The sequence below is a fragment of the Micromys minutus genome, assembly GCF_963924665.1.
Source record: "Micromys minutus genome assembly, chromosome: 16".
Lineage (NCBI taxonomy): Eukaryota > Metazoa > Chordata > Mammalia > Rodentia > Muridae > Micromys > Micromys minutus.
This window is the reverse complement of record NC_137985.1, coordinates 14,743,281-14,763,535: the sequence shown is the minus strand read 5'-3', so window position 1 is coordinate 14,763,535 and position 20,255 is coordinate 14,743,281. Positions and strand designations below refer to the sequence as shown.

Sequence of the window (20,255 nt, the reverse complement as noted above, 5' to 3'; positions counted from 1 at the left end):
GTGACCAGGCAATTTATAAGAAAGAATTTCTGAAGATTAGACTCTGTGATGCTGGAGCAAGGGGCAGACATCTGAATATCTGAGAGTTTGCACCTTGACCTGCAAGTAGGAGGTAAAGAGGGGAATATTGCCAATAGTAAAAGGTTTTAGAAACCTCAAAGATAGTTACAGTGCCACATGTCCTCCAATAATCCCTTAACTTCTATTATTTCTCCAACGACTTCACTAGTTAGGAATCATACATTTAAATATATGAGCGTATCAGAGTCATTTTCACTCAAACCATCACATTCCACTCCCTCGCCTCCATAGGCTCATTGCCATCAGAATTCAAAACGCATCTAATCTAACTTCAAAGATCCCCATAGTCTTTTACAGGCTCAACACAGTTTAACTGTCCAAAGTCTAAAATCGCTTCTGAGATTCAAGGCAATCTCTTAATTGTGACCTCCTGTAAAATAAAAAAGAAAGTTTCGTTCTTCCAGTATACATTGTCATAAAGCAATTCTGACATGTCAAGAATTTTTGAGTCTCCAACACAAACCTAGGCTTTAATTTCACAGCTTCATGAAATGGTCTCTCAGGACCCCCATGAAAGGACTTTCCTGTCACATGCTTGCCCTCAGCAGGTGTTCTTAACCATAGAAGGTTCTACAACCCCGTTACTAGTGTACACTTACCGATGCTAAAACAGAACCATGTGGCTAACATATTCAAGTTCAGCTGTCCACTTTGGGTAGAACTTGGCTCCAAGAAATTACATTTGCAGCTTTCCTTTTATGTACAGAAGCAGAAAGTCTCTTGGTCTTTTCTTTTTTTATGAGTCAAAGCCTATCTGGATGGTGCCTTGTCCTCAGTGTCTTCCTCCTTTTATTCCATTTGAAACAAGCCTTTCTATAATCTTCTCGTCTCTTACAATACAAGCATAGGCTCCAAAACTCAACTTTCTGGAACTGTTTTTGTATTCAATTATTTTTTCCTGCACTTTTATTTTTCATGCTAAGAATGATTACTAGCAACCATACCATCAGGTCACTATTAGGCTGTCTTGAAGTTTTTGCTTTCTAGGAAGTTAGTTTAATATTTCTTAATTTACCTTCAGGCAGAAACCAGCCACGTTCTGGCCAACAGAGCACAAGAATCGTATCTGTGGCATTTGCTGTCGCCCTTTCTGAGTTTTTGAGATTAGTCTTCATTTTTTCTTCTGCTCTCATCAGTACTGTCTTCCAAGCCCCCGATAAGCCCCGATTACAGCATTCAACTACTTTCCTCATCCAAAATGTCAAATTTTTATTCCTCTGAAAGACAGTATGTCCAGGCCTATCATAGAAGTGGCCCACTCAGTCCCTTAGACCAACTTCTATCTTCGTTACTTTTGTATTACTTTGAAAACAAACCATGAACAACAAATAACAGAAGGTGTTTAACTTGGACCTACAGTTTTAAAGATTTTGATTCCGCAGTGGTAGAACAAGGACATAGTGGTAGAAAATGTTGAAAGCTTACATCTTAATCTATTAAATATTAAATAATGACCAACAGATGGATCTTGGTCAGGAACACTCCCCAAAACTTACTAGCTAACTGAGCCCGAAGACACATATTATAGGAGGTTATAAAAGCAGACATATAAGCCACCATAAATTTCCACGAGGCTTTTATTATATTCCAAGAACTACAATTCCCAGCATCCCTGAGGCCTACCTGATCCTTAGGAAGGTGGGTCTTACAAATTAGTTTTGGGTATTACAGTAAAAGTCCCTTTTATAGCTGAGAGCTCTATAGACACTTTCTTTCTATAACATGACCAGTTGTATGCCTCTATATTAATTTTCATCCTTTTCACAAAGCCACTTTCCCAAGGAGGACTGAGAGTGGTTCTAAATATTGTATAGAAAGAAATGTTAGTATTATATTTATTTACCAAACTAATAGTTGTAGATTTGACCTAAGAAGTATTAATTTCCTGGTTATGCATTGTCAGCTAGATTTACAGCACTAGGTACAAGTTTTCACCTGTGGAATCCAATTTTAAAAAGTTAGTTATTCCATAACATTTACACCAGTGTAGCATGTATTAACAAATCTTACCAAACAACTGTTATTACAGCCTAGAGTGTTCATGGCTGGATAATATTTTTAACGATTTTGTCACCCAGGAGGTTGCATGGCTACCAGGGAGAAAGTTTCCGTCAGTATCAGCTTGGCTTTTCCATGTCTCATGACCAAAGTGTGTATTTTTTGAGTACTCTGGGTACCTTATCACATAGGTATGCATCCATCAGTCCTGTTGTTCCTGAATTTTAAGATGACTTCAGGCTTTTGCATCTTTAAAAACTCAGAGTAGGATATCAGATTGACAGCAGTATGTCCAAAGGAACAGAAAATAAAGAAAATAAAGAGTACAATTCTGTTTTTTAATTAGGTTTATTCTTTTTGACAACGTCATATACACATACATTCTGGCTACTGTTTTCTCCAAACTTTCTTATATATCTCCCATTCTTATGAACCATTCCTGCCCTCTTGATCCCTTTCCCTGAATCATGACTTCTGGTTTAGACATTTAATCCATTTGGGTTAGAACTATCCATTGGAGCCTGGTGTGGACTACCAGTGATCACATAAATGCTGGCAATGACTCCTCCTTTCTCTGAATCTACTAGCAGCAGGTAAATTGTATGTAGCAGTACATGAGTCCCATGAACCCCTACTCTTTCAATGCCTGACTCTTAACAGGTCTGCAAAGCTAGTATAAAAGGAAGCCACATTTTATCCTGCAGTTTAATAGTTACACTACCGGTCAAAAACTCAAGATTTTTAGGCATAGACCTCAAATTTTTACCGTGAATGTGTCACCATAATTAAAATAATAATAGCAGAAAGCTTTACAGTTTAAAATGCTCTAGAGCCTCCAGTGCCTAAATACTACATGGTCCTTTATTTGTATGTGAGGGCTTGGCTTCCAAATTCTTGGGCAGGTAAATAAAACCTTATTTTATGAATACATGGGCTAGTACTTTTTCACGTCAATCCAGATTTAAAGACATATACAGCATTGACTTGAAAATTGAAAAATTTATATGGGAAATAGCATGCTTAGAATAGAAAAGAAAGCCCCAGAGAAATCACAATAGGGACAGACATAGAAAATCACTCCAGTGATCACCTAGAACTTTCCATCAAACATATATTTACATCTAGAACCATAGCCAAATCCCTGCTAATATTAGACCAAAGAAAGAAGTCAGCCTTATGCTCGAGATTTTTCTTTTTTAAAAATGTAAGGTAAATATATCCCAGTGTGGTGTGTGTGTGTGTGTGTGTGTGTGTGTGTGTGTGTGTGTGTGTATGCATGTATATATGTATGTAATGTAATTATATATACAAAGAGAGAAATTGCATGCTCTTTTTTATACATATAGATTTTCCATATCTTGTTAAAAAAAGAAATTCAATATAAACATAGGGATATTATAATTGTAATACTTAGGAGATAAGAGAGGAGGATCTGGAGGTTTTCATGGTGAGGGCTACAAACCTAGGCTCATAAAAGATTCTCAAAGAAAGAAAAAAATCACATAGAACAAGGTATGGAATGACGAAGAGAAGAAAGAAAAAGAAAATAAAAGAGAAGGGAGTAAGGAAGAGCAGAAAGCCAATAAGGAAATCAAAAAGTAAATAGAGAAAAGAAAAAGAAAGAAAGATAAGAAGGAAGGAAGGAAGGAAGGTAGGAAGGTCTAAAAAGAAGGATAAAAGGAAAGAAAAAATAAGAATGTATGACACTAACAATAGCATGAAGGACATATAAGCCAATGCCGAGACAAAAGGCACAGAAAGCTAAATAATAAATTATTATATAATTTCTTTTTTAATTAAGAAATTATTTTATAAAACAAAGATAAATATACAGATTTTAAGCATTTTACATAAAATTATACAAATACATTTTAGTCAGTACTTGGGTTTTTTTAAAGGTTTGATAGTGTGCCCTAAGATCTAACTAGTTACAATGAGCATAAAGTACATGTAAAACAAGAAGTAATCCAGAATTAGTCAAAGTTTTCTTGGTGTCTGAAGATTAAACATAATGGTTTTTCATCTTTTTTTTCTTTTTTTTTTTTCTTGAACTTCCTACAGTCTGTGAGTTGTTTCTGGGGTGTTCAGAGCTTCTGGGGCTAGTATCCAATTATCAGTGACTGCATATTATGTCTGTTTTTTTATGACTGGGTTATCTCACTTAGGATGATATTCTCTAGATACATCCATTTTATTAAGAATTCCATGAAGTCATTGTTTCTGATAGCGGAGTAGTATTCCATTGTGTAAATGTGCCACAATTTTTGTATCCATTCATCTATTGAAGGACATCTGGGTTTTTTTTCAGCTTCTGGTTATTATAAATAGGGCTGCTATAAACATTGTGGTGCATGTGTCTTTGTTGTATGTTGGGACATCTCTGGAGTATATGCCCAGAATCGGAATAACTGGGTCTTCAGGTAGTACTGTTTCCAAATTTCTGAGGAATCACCAGACTGATTTCCAGAGTGTTTGTACCAGTTTACAACCCCACCAACAGTGGATAAGTGTTCCTCTTTCTCTACATTTTCGCCAGCATCAGCTGTCATCTGAAATTTTGATCTTAGCCATTTTGACTGGTGTGAGGTGGATTCTCAGGGTTGTTTTGATTTGTATTTCCCTGATTGCTAATGATGTTGAGCACTTCCTTAGATGCTTTTCAGCCATTCAATATTCCTCAATTGAGAACTTTATGTTTAGCTCTGTACCCCATTTTTAATAGGGTTGTTTGATTCTCTGGTGTCTAGCTTCTTGAGTTATTTTTTCGCATTGGATATTAGGCCATTATCTGAAGTGGGGTTGGTAAAGATCTTTTCTCAATCTGTTGGCTGCCATTTTGTTTTCATGACAGTGTCCTTAGCCTTACAAAAACTTTGAAATCTCATTAAGTACCATTTGTCGATATTTGACCTTAGAACACAAGTCATTGATGTTCTGTTCAAAAAATGGTGATCCTTCCAATCCATGAGCATGGGAGATCTTTCCATTTTCTGAGATCTTCCTCAATTTCCTTCTTTAGAGGTTTGAAGTTCTTGTCATACAGGTTCTTCATTTGCTTAGTTAGAGTCACACCAAGGTATTTCATATTTTTTTGTGACTATTGTGAAGGATATCTTTTCCCTAATTTCTTTCTCCACATTTGCCCTTTGAGTAGAGAAATGGTACTGATTTGTTGAGCTAATTTTCTATTCAGCCACATTGCTGAACTTGTTTATCAGCTGTAGGAGTTCTCTGGTGGAATTTGTGGGGTCACTTAAGTACACTATCATGTCATCTGCAAACAGTGATGCTTTTACTTCTTCCTTTCCAATTTGTATGTATTTAATTTTCTTTTGCTGTCTAATTTCTCCAGCCAGGACTTCCAGTACTATGTTGAATGGGTAGGGGCAGAGTGGGCAGCCTTGTCGAGTCCCTGATTTTAGTGGGATTGCTTCAAGTTTCCCGCCATTAAGTTTGATGTTGGCTGTTGGTTTGCTGTATATTGCATTTATTATGTTTAGGTATGGGCCTTGGATTCCTGTTTTTTCCAAGACTTTAACATGAAGGGGAGTTGAATTTTGCCAAATGCTTTCTCAGCATCTAGGGAAATGACCATGTGGATTTTTTTCTTTGAGTTTGTTTATATGGTAGATTAGGATCATGGATTTCTATATATTAAACCATACCCCCATTCCAGGGATGAAGCCTACTTGATAATGGTGAATGACCTTTGTGATGTGTTCTTGGATTTGGTTTGCAAGGATTTTATTGAGTATTTTTGAATCAATGTTCATAAGTGAGATTGGTCTTAAGTTCTTTTTCCTTGTAGAGTCTTTGTCTGGTTTAGTAATGAGGGTTATTGTGGCCTCAAAAAATAAAATAGGTAGTGTTCCATCTGATTCTATTTTGTGGAATAGTTTAGAGAGTATTGGTATTATTTCGGCAATAAATGTCTGATAAAATTCTGCACTGGAATTATGAACCCATCTGGACCTGGGCTTTTATAGGTTGGGAGGCTTTTGATGACTGCTTCTATTTCTTTAGCTGTTATGGGATTATTTAGATGGTTTACCTGGTCCTGGTTTAACTTTAGTATCTGGTATCTATCTAGGAATTTATCCATTTCCTCCAGATTTTCCAGCTTTGTTGAGTATAGGCTTTTGTAGTAGTATCTGATGATTTTTTGAATTTCTTCAGTTTCAGTTATTATGTCTCCACTTTCATTTCTGATTTTGTTGATTTGGATACTCTCTCTTTGCCATCTAGTTAGTCTGTATAAGGGTTTATCAATCTTGTTAATTTTTTCAAAGTACCAGCTCTTTGTTTTGTTGATTCTTTGAATGGTTGCTTTTGTTTCTATTTGGTCAATTTCTGCTCTGAGTTTGTTTATTTCTTGCCTTCTACTCCTCTTGGGTGTATCTGCTTCCTTTCATTCTAGAGCTTCAACTGTACTTTCAAGTTGCTAGTGTATGCTTTCTCTAGTTTCTTTTTGGAAGCGTTCAGAGCTATGAGTTTACCTCTCAGTACTGCATTCATTGCATCCCATAGGTTTAGGTATGTTGTGTTTCTGTCTTCATTAAATTCTAGAAAATCCTTAATTTCTTTTCTTATTTCTTCTTTGACCATGCTATTATTTAATAGAGCGTTGTTTAGTTTCCATGTGTATTTGGGCTTTTTGTTTTTGTTGATATTAAAGACCAGCCTTAGAGCATGGTGATCTGATAGGAGACATGGGAGTATTTCAATCTTCTTATATCTACTGAGCTTCTTTTGTGATTATATGGTCAATTTTGGACAAGGTGCCATAAGGTGCTGAGAAGGTGTGTTCCTTTGTTTTAGGATGATATGTTGTGTAGATATCTATTAATTCCAATTGGTTCATAACCTCTGCTAGTTTTACTGTGTCCTTTTTAATTTTCTGTTTCAACGATCTCTCCATTGGTGAGAGTGTGGTGTTGCGATCTCCCACTATTATTGTGTGTGGTTTAGTGTATTTTTTGAGCTTTAGTAGGGTTTCTTTTATGAATATAGGTGCTTTTGTATTTGGAGCATATATGTTAAGGATTGAGAGTTCCTTCTGACAAATTTCCCTTGTAATGAGTAAAAGGTGCTCTTCCTTATCTTTTTTGATAACTTGAAAATCTACTTTATTTGATGTTAGAATGGCCACTCTAGCTCATTTGCTTGGAAATTTATTTCCCAACCTTTTACTCTGAGATAGTATCTGTCTTTGTCTCTGAGATGAGTTTCCTGTATGCAGCAAAATGCTGGGTTTTGTTTATGTATCCAGTCTGAAAGCCTATATATTTTTATTGCGGAATTGGGTCCATTTATGTTAACAGATAATAAGGAATAGTGGTTGCTATCTCCTGCTATTTTTGCTTTTGGAGGTAAATTTGTGCCTGTCTGTCTTTCTTCTTTTGGTTTTCTTGCTTAGGTATTTTCTTGTTTTTACTAGGATGTAGTTTCCCTCCTTGTATTGGATTTTCCACATATAATTCATTGTAGTGCTGTGTTTGTGGTCAGATATTGACTAAATTTATATCTTGGTCTCTCCATCTATGGTGATTGAGAGGTTTGCTGGGTATAGCTGCTTAGAATGACACCTGTGTTCTCTTATGGTCTGCATGATTTCTGTCTAGGTTCTTCTAGCTTTCATAGTCTCTGTTGAGAAATCGGGTGTGGTTCTGATTGGTTTACATTTATATGTTACATGATCTTTTTCCCTTACTGCTTTTAGTATTCTTTTTTTGCTTTGGGCACTTGGCGTTTTGACTATTATGTGTTGGGAGGAATTTCTTCTCTGGTTCAACCTATTTGGAGTTCTGTAGGCTTCTTTAATGATCAGGGTCATCTCATTCTTAAGGATAAGGAAGTTTTCTTCTATGATTTTGTTGAAGATATTTACTGTGCCTCTTAGTTGGTATTCTTTGCCCTCTTCTATTCCTATTATCCTTAGGTTTGATCTTCTCATTGTGTCCTGTATCTCCTGGATATTTTGGGTTATGAGCCTTTTGGTTTTTGCATCCTCTCTGACTGTTTTTTCTATGTTTTCACTGTTGTCTTCGGCACCTGAGATTCTTTCTTCCATCTCTTGTAGTCTCTTGGAGATGCTCACATCCATAACTCCTGAGTTTATTTTTCTTAGGTGCTCTACCTCTAGGGTTGTCTCTTTTAGTGTTTTCTTTATTGTTTCCTTTTCCATTTTAAATTCCTTCTTCCATGCCTTCATCTCTTTGTTCTGTTTTCCCCATTTTTTTTTTCAGTTCTTTGGGTGTTTTTCATGTTTCCTCTTTAAAAGCTTCTATTTCTTTATGGTTTTCCTCCCGTTCTTGTTTAAGTATCTCTATCATCATCTTGAGGTATGATTTCAGGCCTGAGTCTTCTTCTTCTGGAGTTTTTGGCACTCCGGTGATTGATGTGATGGGAGAGCTGGGTTCAGGTGTTGACAAGTTGTCTTGGTTTTCCTGGGGTAAGTCCTTTCACTTTCCTCTTTCCATCTTGCTGTCTGTGATTATATTTTTTCTAGTTGTCAGTGATTGGTTCTCGTCTCTACCGTGTACCTGGCCTATGTCCCTGGATCTCCACTGTTCCTGGTGGCAGATGGCCTGAGTGCCTGTTCTGCGTTCACGGGCTGCTGGCTAGAAACAGACACCCAAAGGCAGGATTCCTGCTCCCCTGAAAAAATCAGGGTGGCACTTTTCCAGTGCTCAGCACAGACCTCTCTGTTCCCTGGCTACCTGGAGCGCCTTCCTACCATGCCTGTGTCCGTGGATCTCCCTGTATATTTTAATATATACAAGAAATGATGAAAGTCAAATTTATAGCAATAAAAAGTATGGATGGAGATTATGGAAGCCTGAGGATGGAAGAGGGTTTTGTCAGTTAGTATAGGGCATTAGAACACCTCAATTTTTCATAGATACTTCGTCCAGCAGAAATGCTAGCTGTTAGTCTAGTAAAAATTTCAGGCATCTATGTACTATAAATGTCCCAATGAATCATAGATTTATTCTATTGTATGTTCATCCTGTTACTGTTAACTTCTGGAAAATATCCATTTTCAAAATATATTTAGTACTTGATGATTTTATATATGTAAATATCATATTTTTATCATTTTCCCCTTCACTCCTGTTTCCAACTCCTCCCAAACTATTTTTTTTATCATTTTTCCCTTCCCAACTTCATGTCCTCTTAATCTGGAAATAAACATTTGATATTACATTTTTAAATTAGTTAGTTTATTGTATGTGTGTGCATGTGTGTGTGTGAGTGTGTGTTTACATGTCTCAGTGTACATATGAAGGTCAGAGAACAATTTTCAGAAGTCAGTTATTTCCTTTCACTATGTGCATACCAGAGATCAAAATCAGTTTGTCAGATTTGAGAGCAGGCAATTTAACCTGTTGAAAGAGCTTTTCAGCTCTGCTCCTCTTTTTTTTATACCTCTTTCTCTTCTCCTTCTCCTTTTTTCTTCTTCCTCCTCTCCCTCCTCATGTTTCTTCCATTCTTTTTTGAATAACCCACTGAGTTTAATTAATGCTAGCTTTCTGCATGCAGCTGTATCATGAGCCATCTATTGGAGCATGGGCAATCTTTCAGAGGGCACAATTCTGGAAAGAAATACTGTCTCTTACCAATCTACAATCCATTGTCAATAATTCTTTACCTCCCCTACTCGTGCTGCAATGTTAATTGACTTGATCTTGTGTAGGCCTTGTACAGTCCACCAGAGTAGTCATGAGTTCAGGAGAGCAATGGCCCTGTCATGTCCAGAATACATTGTTTTGTAGCTCTGTTTCTTACAGTATTTCCACTTCCTTTTCTAGAAGGCTTCTTGAGCATTAAGGAGAAGTGGTATAATTTAGGGCTGATCACTCCATAGTCATTTATTCTGTGCATTTTAAGCTAACCTGACTTATTTTTATAGCTATTGGACTATAGGTTTTATTTATAAGTTATATTTTATGCAACTTCACCTGATAAACAATATAATGTTTTAGTGATTATTTTAATACATGCTTTGTAAACATAGGAATATTAAGTTAGAAATGTTATATCCTGAACAAACATGAAGATAGTCCAGGATAAAATTATTTTTGATAGATGAATATAAAAATATATGATTGATGCAGATATCAAGCACAATGAGACTCTAATCATTTTTATGGGTATAAGAGGGTATACATGCCTATTCCTTAGTATATTATTGGATTTTTTATTTTATAATTATTTATTATTTGTCAAGTGCTTACTGTGTTAAGTAAATCACCCTTGCCTTCTCATGTAGCCTCAGCGTTCCAAGAACCACATAGTTCTAGTGGATCTATGACTTCAGTGCTTAGACCAACACCTGAGACAAGGACAAGAAGGTTGGACACAGGCACAACAGTGAATGCTTCAACTTTACATTGGAGAAGTAGCATTACTTCAAAGATGGCCACTGTAAAAGACACAAGAAACTCAAAGAAAGCACTGAATATCATGAAAGCTACCAGTTCTCCTCCCAATGTACCTTTCTTGTCAGTTATACCTAAAACTATGTTGTCCACAAACATCTCTGAAATGACACAGGAGAGCACTGGTTCTCCTTCAATGAATACATCTAATTTTATCAGAACTAAGACACACAATGGGCTTGCATTAAATAGTACTCTTCTGTCAGACACCTCTACCACTCTAACTATGGCAGAAACTAACAAAACTGAGATGATTCCAACCACAGAACATACTTCTAATCTTACTCAAGTGTTCTTCACTAATTCTGTTCTTATGCCCAGAACAGAATCTACAACTAACAGCAATTCCAATCCAACCACTAACCAGCTAATCAAACCAAAAGAAACCCTCACTGGAATTTCCTCTGAGCTCCCAAACTCCACAATCAGCAGAGAAATCACCACTAGTCAGACAGTATATTTTGTGAAGACGCCAAACACAGTTGTATCTCAAGGTACACCAGCAACTACCTCAAGGTCAGCAAAGCATTTCAGTGTCTCTCAGAATTATTCATTGTTGGAGACATTTACTCTTCTCAGCAAAAGTTACAAAGCCCTACCCAGGACAAACTCATCACTACTGAAAGAAATCAGCTCTGAAAGTTCCTGGGAAACTACAGTCAAAACAAGTTCTTCATCACCTTCTAGTTTTACATCAGAAAGACATCTACCTATTACTCATTATACTACCAAACAAGGTTGGACGACAGCTGGGGTACAATCTAGAACACATGAAGAAATGGATTCAATCATAGGGTATAGTCCTAACTATACAGAAGTGCCCATGAATCTTTCTCTTCTTGAACCTTCAACAAAAGACATGTCTACTGGGATCACATCATTTACAACACTACATGAGTTAATATCAGAAGACACTTCTTTAGGAATCACCAGTAGGACGCCTAGTACCAGCATCACTGCAAAATCTCAACAGTTGACAAATAGCCTCATTGGACAATCTGTGGTGACATTAAGCATGGTGACTTCTGAAAACCCATCAACCTCTGCTTCAATCAAGGTCACTAACTCAAGTAAAGTACATACATTTTCACATCCAGAAGCCATGAATCCTACCAAAACTACATCTTTAGAACCATGGTCACCTATTCCTTGGGAGGAATCCATGTTTACAGATTCTATAAAAATGCCACATGAGTCATATTTACCTTCTGCTATTTCTTCTGTGACAGACACACACAATTCATCATCTACTGGTTCTGTGGCCTATATCATCACAGTTTCTAAGGACATGATCCCAACAGACTTACCCTCAAACTCAGAACCTGAGACTTCTTCATTTCCAAGCTTTAATAGCAGTCCTCAGAAGAGTTTCAACATTGGGCAGGTGTCCAAAATCTCACACTTGACCACTGATTCTTCAGTCACAAAAGGTAAGAATAAAATTGGGAGCTCAACACCCCAACCCAAACAAACCATTACTCCTACCCCAATCTCATCTGAACATGAGTATTTCACAATTCTGGCCAGCTCAGAAGGTACCACACTTTCCTCTCCACATTCAATTTCCTCTGCAACAATAGAGATTGAAAACCAGACAAATTATTTCTTAACCAAAGCATGGAAAAATTTCAGTAAATTTGAAGACAGGTATCCAACCAAAGAACACAGAACTAGCCACACTAATGAACCCACTATACCTCTTCTTACATCTGTGACAAAAGGTATATCTGCTAACAAATCATTTCTTTATAAATTATATCACTCAACATCAGAGGACATTTCCACTGGAATCTCCAACAAGTATTCAAGATCTAAAATGACCATAGAATTAGAAGACACTGTAACCAGTCAAAAAAAACATACTGTGCTGACATCAAACATGGTAACTTCCAAAGACATATCAACTATGGCTTCAAACATAGAAAACCAACACAGTGGGACACAGACATTTGCACTTTCAGAATCTATGGTTAATTCTACCAACATCAACCCTGCAACCACATTAAGAAATCATTTAGTTTGGGAAGGGTCCATGTCTACAAGTTTGAGGCATCATTACATTTTCCAGTTCCTGCCAATGTAGGCACATACAGCACCACTTCTCCTATTTCTGTCACCTCCATCTTCACAATTTCTAAGGACCCAATCCATACTGAATTATATATGACACCTAAATCAGTGACCCCTTCTATATCAAGCTCCCACAGTGCCCAACTCTCCAAAATCTCACAGACAAACTCTTTTTCCTCACTCACACCAGTGGGCAGCATGAAAAATAGCACCAACAAACATGCTATCATGCCTATATCAGACTCACTTGAAAAGGGGTCTTTCACAACTATTCTGCCAACCATGGTACAAACCAGACTTTCACCTTTACAATCAGTCTCATCTGAAAGTACAGAGATTGAGATGGGTACATCTTTCCCCTTGACACCAGCATTAACAGATTTCCGTACAGCTGAAGACATAAATGCAACCAAAGAATACAGCACTAGCCATAGTGAACTTTCCACTGGCACTTCTCCTTTTGAATCTAGGACGGGACTCATGTGTTCTGACAGCATATACCTTTCAGAATTTCAGTCAACATCAGAAGATACCTTCACTGGAACCTCTATCAGTTTGTCTACCTCCACCATTGGTGCAGAATCAGGAGAGGTGGAAAGTAGACCCATGGGATATTCTCCAGGTATCTCAGATATTTTGGAGCATCCAGATACATCAAGCACTCCCTCAATCAAGGATACTCACCCCAGTGGGACACATACATTTTCACATTCAGAATCTACAGCTGCTATCAATAACCCTTCTTTGGCATCATGGACAATGAGCCCTGAGGAAGTGTCCATGTCTACAGATTCTACAAAAACACTTTTCTTTCCAAGAACTGATATCAGTCGAGCAGTTAATGTTGAGGAATTATCTAGTGCCACCACTCATCTGAACACATCAGATCCTACAATTTATACAAGGGTTCTCTCTGCTATAACTCAGACATTTTCACATACAAACTCAATCTCTCATCCCACCAGTTCTGAGTTACTTTCATTGAAAGACACTCCATTCCATGTAGCAACTTCCTCTATGAATTCTATAGAAACTATTCCTGGGACAGTATCATTGTTTCCTGCTACTCCTCTATCAGAAAGACAAGGGCTCTTTTTCCCCTCTTCTGGGAAAGCAACTACAGAAGCATTGGGCACAAACTTAGCTTCCTTTACAACTTCATTTCCAAACTCAAGCAACAGTGACCAAGTTACTTCAAAGGACACCAGAACCTCACAAAAATCTTACAGTTCCACCAGGTCTGAAGTAACGCCCCTTGACATAACCACTTCTGAACCACAAGCCCAATACACTGTACCATCTGTGACCCTTTCATCAGATAGAACTGATTTTTCCTTGTTGACAATACCAACCAACTCTTCTTCTGCCTTCCCTTTATCACCACAACGTTCAAACTCCACTTCTTTTTCTAAGGCTTCATTCTCCTCTTCTGAATTGTTTAAAACAACAGATATATCAAGCAGAAGCTTCAAACCTGGAATAAGTTTGCCTCCAAATTTAAGCAGCACATCACTTAAAATTTTGGATTTATCTGAAGTTACTACTGATATAGAAAAACACTCTTCCCCAAATTTCATAGTAACCAACATGAATACCATTAGTATTGGACATGAACTAAGTGCCTCTGTATTGATACCCTCTGAGTCATCTAAAGACACTGATAAAATGGGTACTTCTTCCTCTGTATGGGAAACTATTATGTCCCCATCATTGCCAAACCATTTAGAAACAACAAGATCTAATACTAAGCCATTTTCCCATTTGACTTCTGGATTGAAAGACACTAGCATATCCTCACAAATGAACAAACCTTCAGTGCCAGTGTCCACTTTCCTTTTGCCAAGTACTAAGACTGATGTCACTTCTACTATGAATATATCAGCCCCATATCAGACTCAAACTTCAGAGTTTACTGAACTTCCAGCAGAAACAATTGCCATTTTAAATTCTTCTTCATCTATTCTAGAGACTACTGGTGTAACATTCTTCCCAGAGTACAATTTTACTATGCCTTCACCAGAAAGTGTACGTGTTCCAAGAACTGATATACTGACTTCAAATGAGCCATCTCTAATTGATACAACACTTTCTCCCACAGAGGATATGGCTCTAATTGCTGCAACTAGCAATCCAACAGGCAGTTCATATGTGACTTCCAAGAGTCCCCATTCTATAATACAGTCAAGTCATTTGGTTGCCACCATTGTAAAGAAACTGCCTTTTTCAATTTCAACACCACTACCCCATCCTGCTCCCACTACCACTGACTCTACAGCCAGCCCATTCCTACAAAGGATTAGTACTCCTTCAGGTAATTTAAAAACTGAAGACACCAGTGTTGTGATAGTGAGTGGTAGTTCTCAATATTCCATGGTTATGTTTATAATCTCAAAGCCCAATTCCCAATTCATCCAGACATCTTTATCATTCTTCTTGAAAAATGTAATGATGGAGAGTACTGACTGGGGAAAGGCAAGAAGTGTTTTTCAGGTTCCTACACATTCAACCAAGTTGATAAATAAGAAGCACGGTTTCTACACTCCCACTTATAGACTGGAAAGGCTTATAGGCAAGATCCCTTTCCTATGAGGTAGAAAATTAGGAGTGCATTATGGCATTCATATTTATTTGTGATTTCTACATTTATCATTATTGAATCAAAAATTGTGCAAATTTGTGAATTTCACTCTAATATTCTCATACATGGCCCAACAATGCTCTCATCCCCACTTCCTACTATAAACTCTTTTTACTCACTTTCTAACTTCTCTTAGGTTTTTTTCCATTTCCTTTGTAGTCACTATTCTCTTTTGGAGGCTTTTATTTGTTTGTTTTCACATGATATAAAAATCCATATTTATTTACCCGTCTGCCTAATTTTGTTTAACATGATTATTTCTAGTTCGTTCAAATGACTTCATTTCATTCTTCTATATGGCTGAGTAAAACGCTTTTGTATATAATATATGGCTTTTTTCCCTTCATTTTATTAAATATTCTCTGCATTTACATTTCAGATGTTATTCCATTCCCCCAGTCTCATCCCCCATCCCCCTCCCATTACCTCCATGAAAGTGTTCCCTATCCCAACCACCCTCTCCCATCTCAGCACATTGTCATTCCCCTACACTGGGAAAATGAGCTTTTGCTGGAACAAAGGCCTCTCCTCCCATTGATGCCAGAGAATGCTATTCTCTGCTGCATAGGCACCAGAGACCATGGATCTCTCTGTGCAAACTCATTGGTTGGTGTTTTAGTCCCTGGGAGCTGTGGTTGGTTTTGTTAGTTGATGGTTTTGTTCTTTCCATGGGGTTGCAGATCTTTTCAGCTCCTTCAGTCCTTTCTCTAGATCCTCCATTGGGGTCCTTGTGTTGAGTCTGATGGTTAGCTTCAAGAATCCTCCTCTGTATCAGTATGGTTCTGACAGAGCTTCTGATGAGACATCCATATTTTCTTTCTGCCAATAAGCACTACTTGGCATAAACAATAGTTAATGGGTTTATAGAATGGATTCCCTGGTGAAGCAGTTTCTGGATGATCTTTTCTCCAATCCCTGATTTGTCCCTTTATTTCCTCCATTGAGCATTTTGTTTTCCCTTCTAAGAAGGACTGAGGCATCCACTTTCTGGCATTTCTTCTCTTTGAGCTTCATAAGTTGTTTCTTGGGTATTCAAGCTTTTTCGGTCAGTATCACTTATGAGTGAGTATGTAACATGAGTGTTCTTTTGTGACTGGGTAACATCACTCAGGATGATAGCTTCAAGTTTCATCCATTTGCCTAGGAATTTCGTGAAGTCATTGTTTTTAATAGCTGAGTAGTACTACATTGTATATATGTACCAAAATTTTTGTATCCATTCCTACGTTGAAGGACATCTTGGTTCTTTCCAGCTTCTGGCTATTATAAATCAAACTACTATAAACACAGTGGAACATGTGTCCTTATTATATGTTGGAGCTTCTTTTGGGAATATTCTCAGGAGTGGTATAGCTGGTTCTTCAGGTCATACTATGTCAAGTTTTTTGAGAAACTGCCAGATTGATTTCCAGAGTGGTTGTACCAGTTTACAGTAGCATCAACAGTGGAGAAGTGTTCCTCTTTCTCCGCATCCTAGCCAGCATCTGCTGTAACCTGAGTTTTTGATCTTAGCTATTCTGACTGGTGTGAGGTGAAATCTTAGGGTAGTTTTTATTTTGCATTTCTCTGATGACTAGAAATGTTGAACATTTCTTTAGGTGCATTTTAGCTATTCAACATTCCTCAGTTGAGAATTCATTGTTTAACTCTGTATCCCATTTTTAATAGGATTATTTGATTCTCTAGATTTTAACATCTTGAGTTCTTTGTATATATTGGATTCTAGCCTCTATCAGATATAAGATTGATAAAGGTATTTTCCCAATCTGTTGGTTGTTGTTTTGTCCTATTGACAGTGTCCTTTGCCTTTAGAAGCTTTGCTATTTCATGAGGTCCCATTTGTCTATTCTTGATATTAGAGCATAAGCATTGGTGTTCTGTTCAGGAAAATATCCTCTGTACCTATGTGTTCTAAGCTTTTCCCCACTTTCTCTTCTATTAGTTTCAGTGTACCTGGTTTTATGTGGAGGTCTTTGATCCACTTGGACTTGAGCTTTGTACAAAGAGATAAGATAAAATTGACTTGCGTTCTCCTGCATGCTGACTGCCAGTTGAACTTTAAGGTTCTTTAATTTAGCCATTTGTTTAAAAGCATATACTCATTTTTGTGCATTATTTCAAATGGAACATAAGACCTTGTCCATGGGAGACAAATTCTTTATAGATGACTTATACCCTCCTCCCCATACTCAAAAATTCTTTAGTAAACACTGATTGAACTCCTAACATTAATCAGTTCTAAGACCTGAACTGGGCATAGACAAAACAGACAAATAATCAAGGTCACAAGTAATTACTAGAATGTAATAAATGGTCTTGTGTATTTATTAATAACAATTAATGCTGTTGAGGATGACAATTAGGCCTATACAGCACTCACTGTATACAATGCTGTTCCATAAGGGCTTTTTAACTCTCATTGTAATGTTATTTTGTATTCTTCAGTTGTATAAATCCGTTGTAGTGAAATTGAGATACAGAGTAGAAGGGAAATACTTTTCTCACCATCATGATACAGACATAATGAAGCTAAGAACTTAGACAGCTACAGTTAATGTATTCCTGCCACTCTACCATGTGAAACATTGTCTGACAAACCTGGGAGAAATAGCTTAGTGCTACAATGCCACAGGTTTTATTTCCCAGCACCACCCAAAGAAAAAAGAATCCACACTATGCAGAAATATACATTTTTCTTTTTAATCATTAACTAAAACAGGGGTTGATAAAATTGGAAAATAAGAGATTCTGGAATTACCACAGAAATAGCCATAGAAATGCAGGGATTTTCAAGGGAGATTGTAATCTCTGTCAAATACTACTGAAAGTCTAAGCTGACATAAAATGAGAGGTGTTTTGGCAACATGTGGGTCCTCAATGAATAGGTAAGTTATGCATAGAGGACTAGACTTAAGGCAAAGTAACACATAAATGAAAGGCAGAGATTTTGCTTTGTTTGGCTTTTGTAGATTTACAAATTCACAGTTCACATGAATTGACAAATAAGCTGTATGTCTAAGCAACACATGCAGCCCTTGTTTAATATATATATGTGTGTGTGTGTGTGTGTGTGTGTGTGTGTGTGTGTGTGTGTGTGTGCACTAACAGAATTAAGGTAAATGTATAGCATATTATATGCATATATGTAATATGTATGTATTATAGATGTTATATATAATCCATATATGGTAAATGTAGGAACTTATTGGCCTGAAACCCATTTTTTAATTAAGCTGACACTGAGTTTAAAATAATCCTTCCCAAGCTTTTCACATGGCAGAGAGAATAGATATTATCTGTGAACCAGACATGACTCAAGGGTGAGTTTCTGCCCTTACACTGAACATGCTATTAGAGTTACAGCAAAGTGAAAGAGTAGTAAGGAAAATTACAGAATCATGAAAACTGAAGGAATAAAATGCCTGATGATGTGGGAAGATTCCTGAAATGAAATCACAGTTCCAAGATAGCAGTGTATACAGGAAAAGACCTTTTAAGGATACACTTCCTGTGAAAGAATTAATTTGATACCAGAATTTATTTATATCACAAATCAAAAAATATTCTGTAAAACCACTTCAACTTTACTGAGTTTACTTTTCTACACAGATACTCTTAACAAGTCACAAAAGAGCTAAAGACATTTGAAATATTTACTCACTTTCTCTATACATTGTATTACATACCACCAAACAGGTCTCATATTAATAATTATTCTGCCTTACCATCCTGAATGTTTGGATTTTAGGTCTTTAACACTATATATTTCTTGCTTTTTTGTTTTAGTATACTCATACTCTGAAGTGAAATCAAACCAAGTAAAAAGAGAAGATCAATTTTACTTGAAAATGGAAGAAAATGAGGGAAGATATAAAAGATTGGGGATACACTTTATTTGGTAGGGTGCTGTTTGGCATATACAAGGATCTTGAGTCTTTCCCCAATATTACATAAGCTGTGCATAGTGATACACATCTGTCAACCCAGTACTCAGGATGTTTAGGCAGAAGAATCAGAAACTCAAGGTCATCCTTAGCTATGTATCAAATTTGAGACATGCCTGGACTGCCTGAGACCCTGCTTAAAAAATAAAAGAGTTAGAGTGACCCATATGAAGATGAGCAATCTCACCTAACCTGGACCCCTGGTAGCTTCCAGATTTTGAGCGACTCGCCAGACAGCATATATGCGCTTGTCGGAGGCCCCAGGCACATATATATTAGAGAACTGTCAGGTCTGGTCTGGGTGCCTAATCTCAAGAGACTTGAGGCCCCCTGGAAAGGTGATGCTTGGTGGGGAGTACCCACTTGGAAGCAAGGAGGAGGAATGGGATGAGGAACTGAGGGAGAGGAGAACAGGAGGGGCAAGCAATGGCTGGAATGAAATAAAGTAATTAACAATGAAAAAAAAATTCAACAGAAACAAGAGGAAGGGAGAGAGGGAAGTAATGAGGGAGGGACAGACAGAAATGAAGTACAGATTAACAACATAAAGCATGTGGTAAAAGAAAAAAAGTGACATGCAGATCAGCACAGTCAGGATGGACAAATTGATACACTTATAGGACAGTTATAGATTTAAAAACTGGGTAGTCATCCTGTGCAGCTGTGGCTCAAGGTCATTTTCACAGACACTAAGAATGACATGTATTCAATGGACTGATGTAGTTAGGAAATACGCTTTCTGGAAGAGATAATTACCTGCTTTATTCCGCATTCTCACCTGCAGAAATGGAAGATGGCATGCAGTACCATACAGACGTTACTAATGGAGCTGCTCATAAGGACAGTGCAGGCCTGGGCACCGATCCTCTGGCTTTCACATCACCAGCTAACAATAAAGGTAAGTCCCACTGTGCATACTCCTAAGAAAGTAGAAATAATACACCTTACATTAATTCCTGTTTCAGAGCAACAAGCTTCTTGTTTTCTTTAAAGGAAATAAGCACTATATGGTTTTTATGAATCTTTGTCAGAACTTGTACTTTGTCCAGTGGTTACTGTTTAGAAGCCCGTGTGTACCAAGAT

The 20,255-nt window shown here is 37.2% G+C and overlaps 1 protein-coding gene across 1 annotated transcript in view; it reads left to right on the top strand.

Moving 5' to 3' along the window:
• LOC308430871 (uncharacterized protein) overlaps positions 1–20,255 on the top strand; it is a gene marked incomplete at both ends in the record, with an annotated part of 216,021 nt that overhangs the window by 7,419 nt on the left and 188,347 nt on the right. The window contains 3 exon segments of the mRNA XM_080930149.1: positions 10,352–12,562; positions 12,565–14,901; positions 19,957–20,070. Of these exon segments, the coding sequence (XP_080786275.1) occupies positions 10,352–12,562; positions 12,565–14,901; positions 19,957–20,070 (4,662 nt within the window).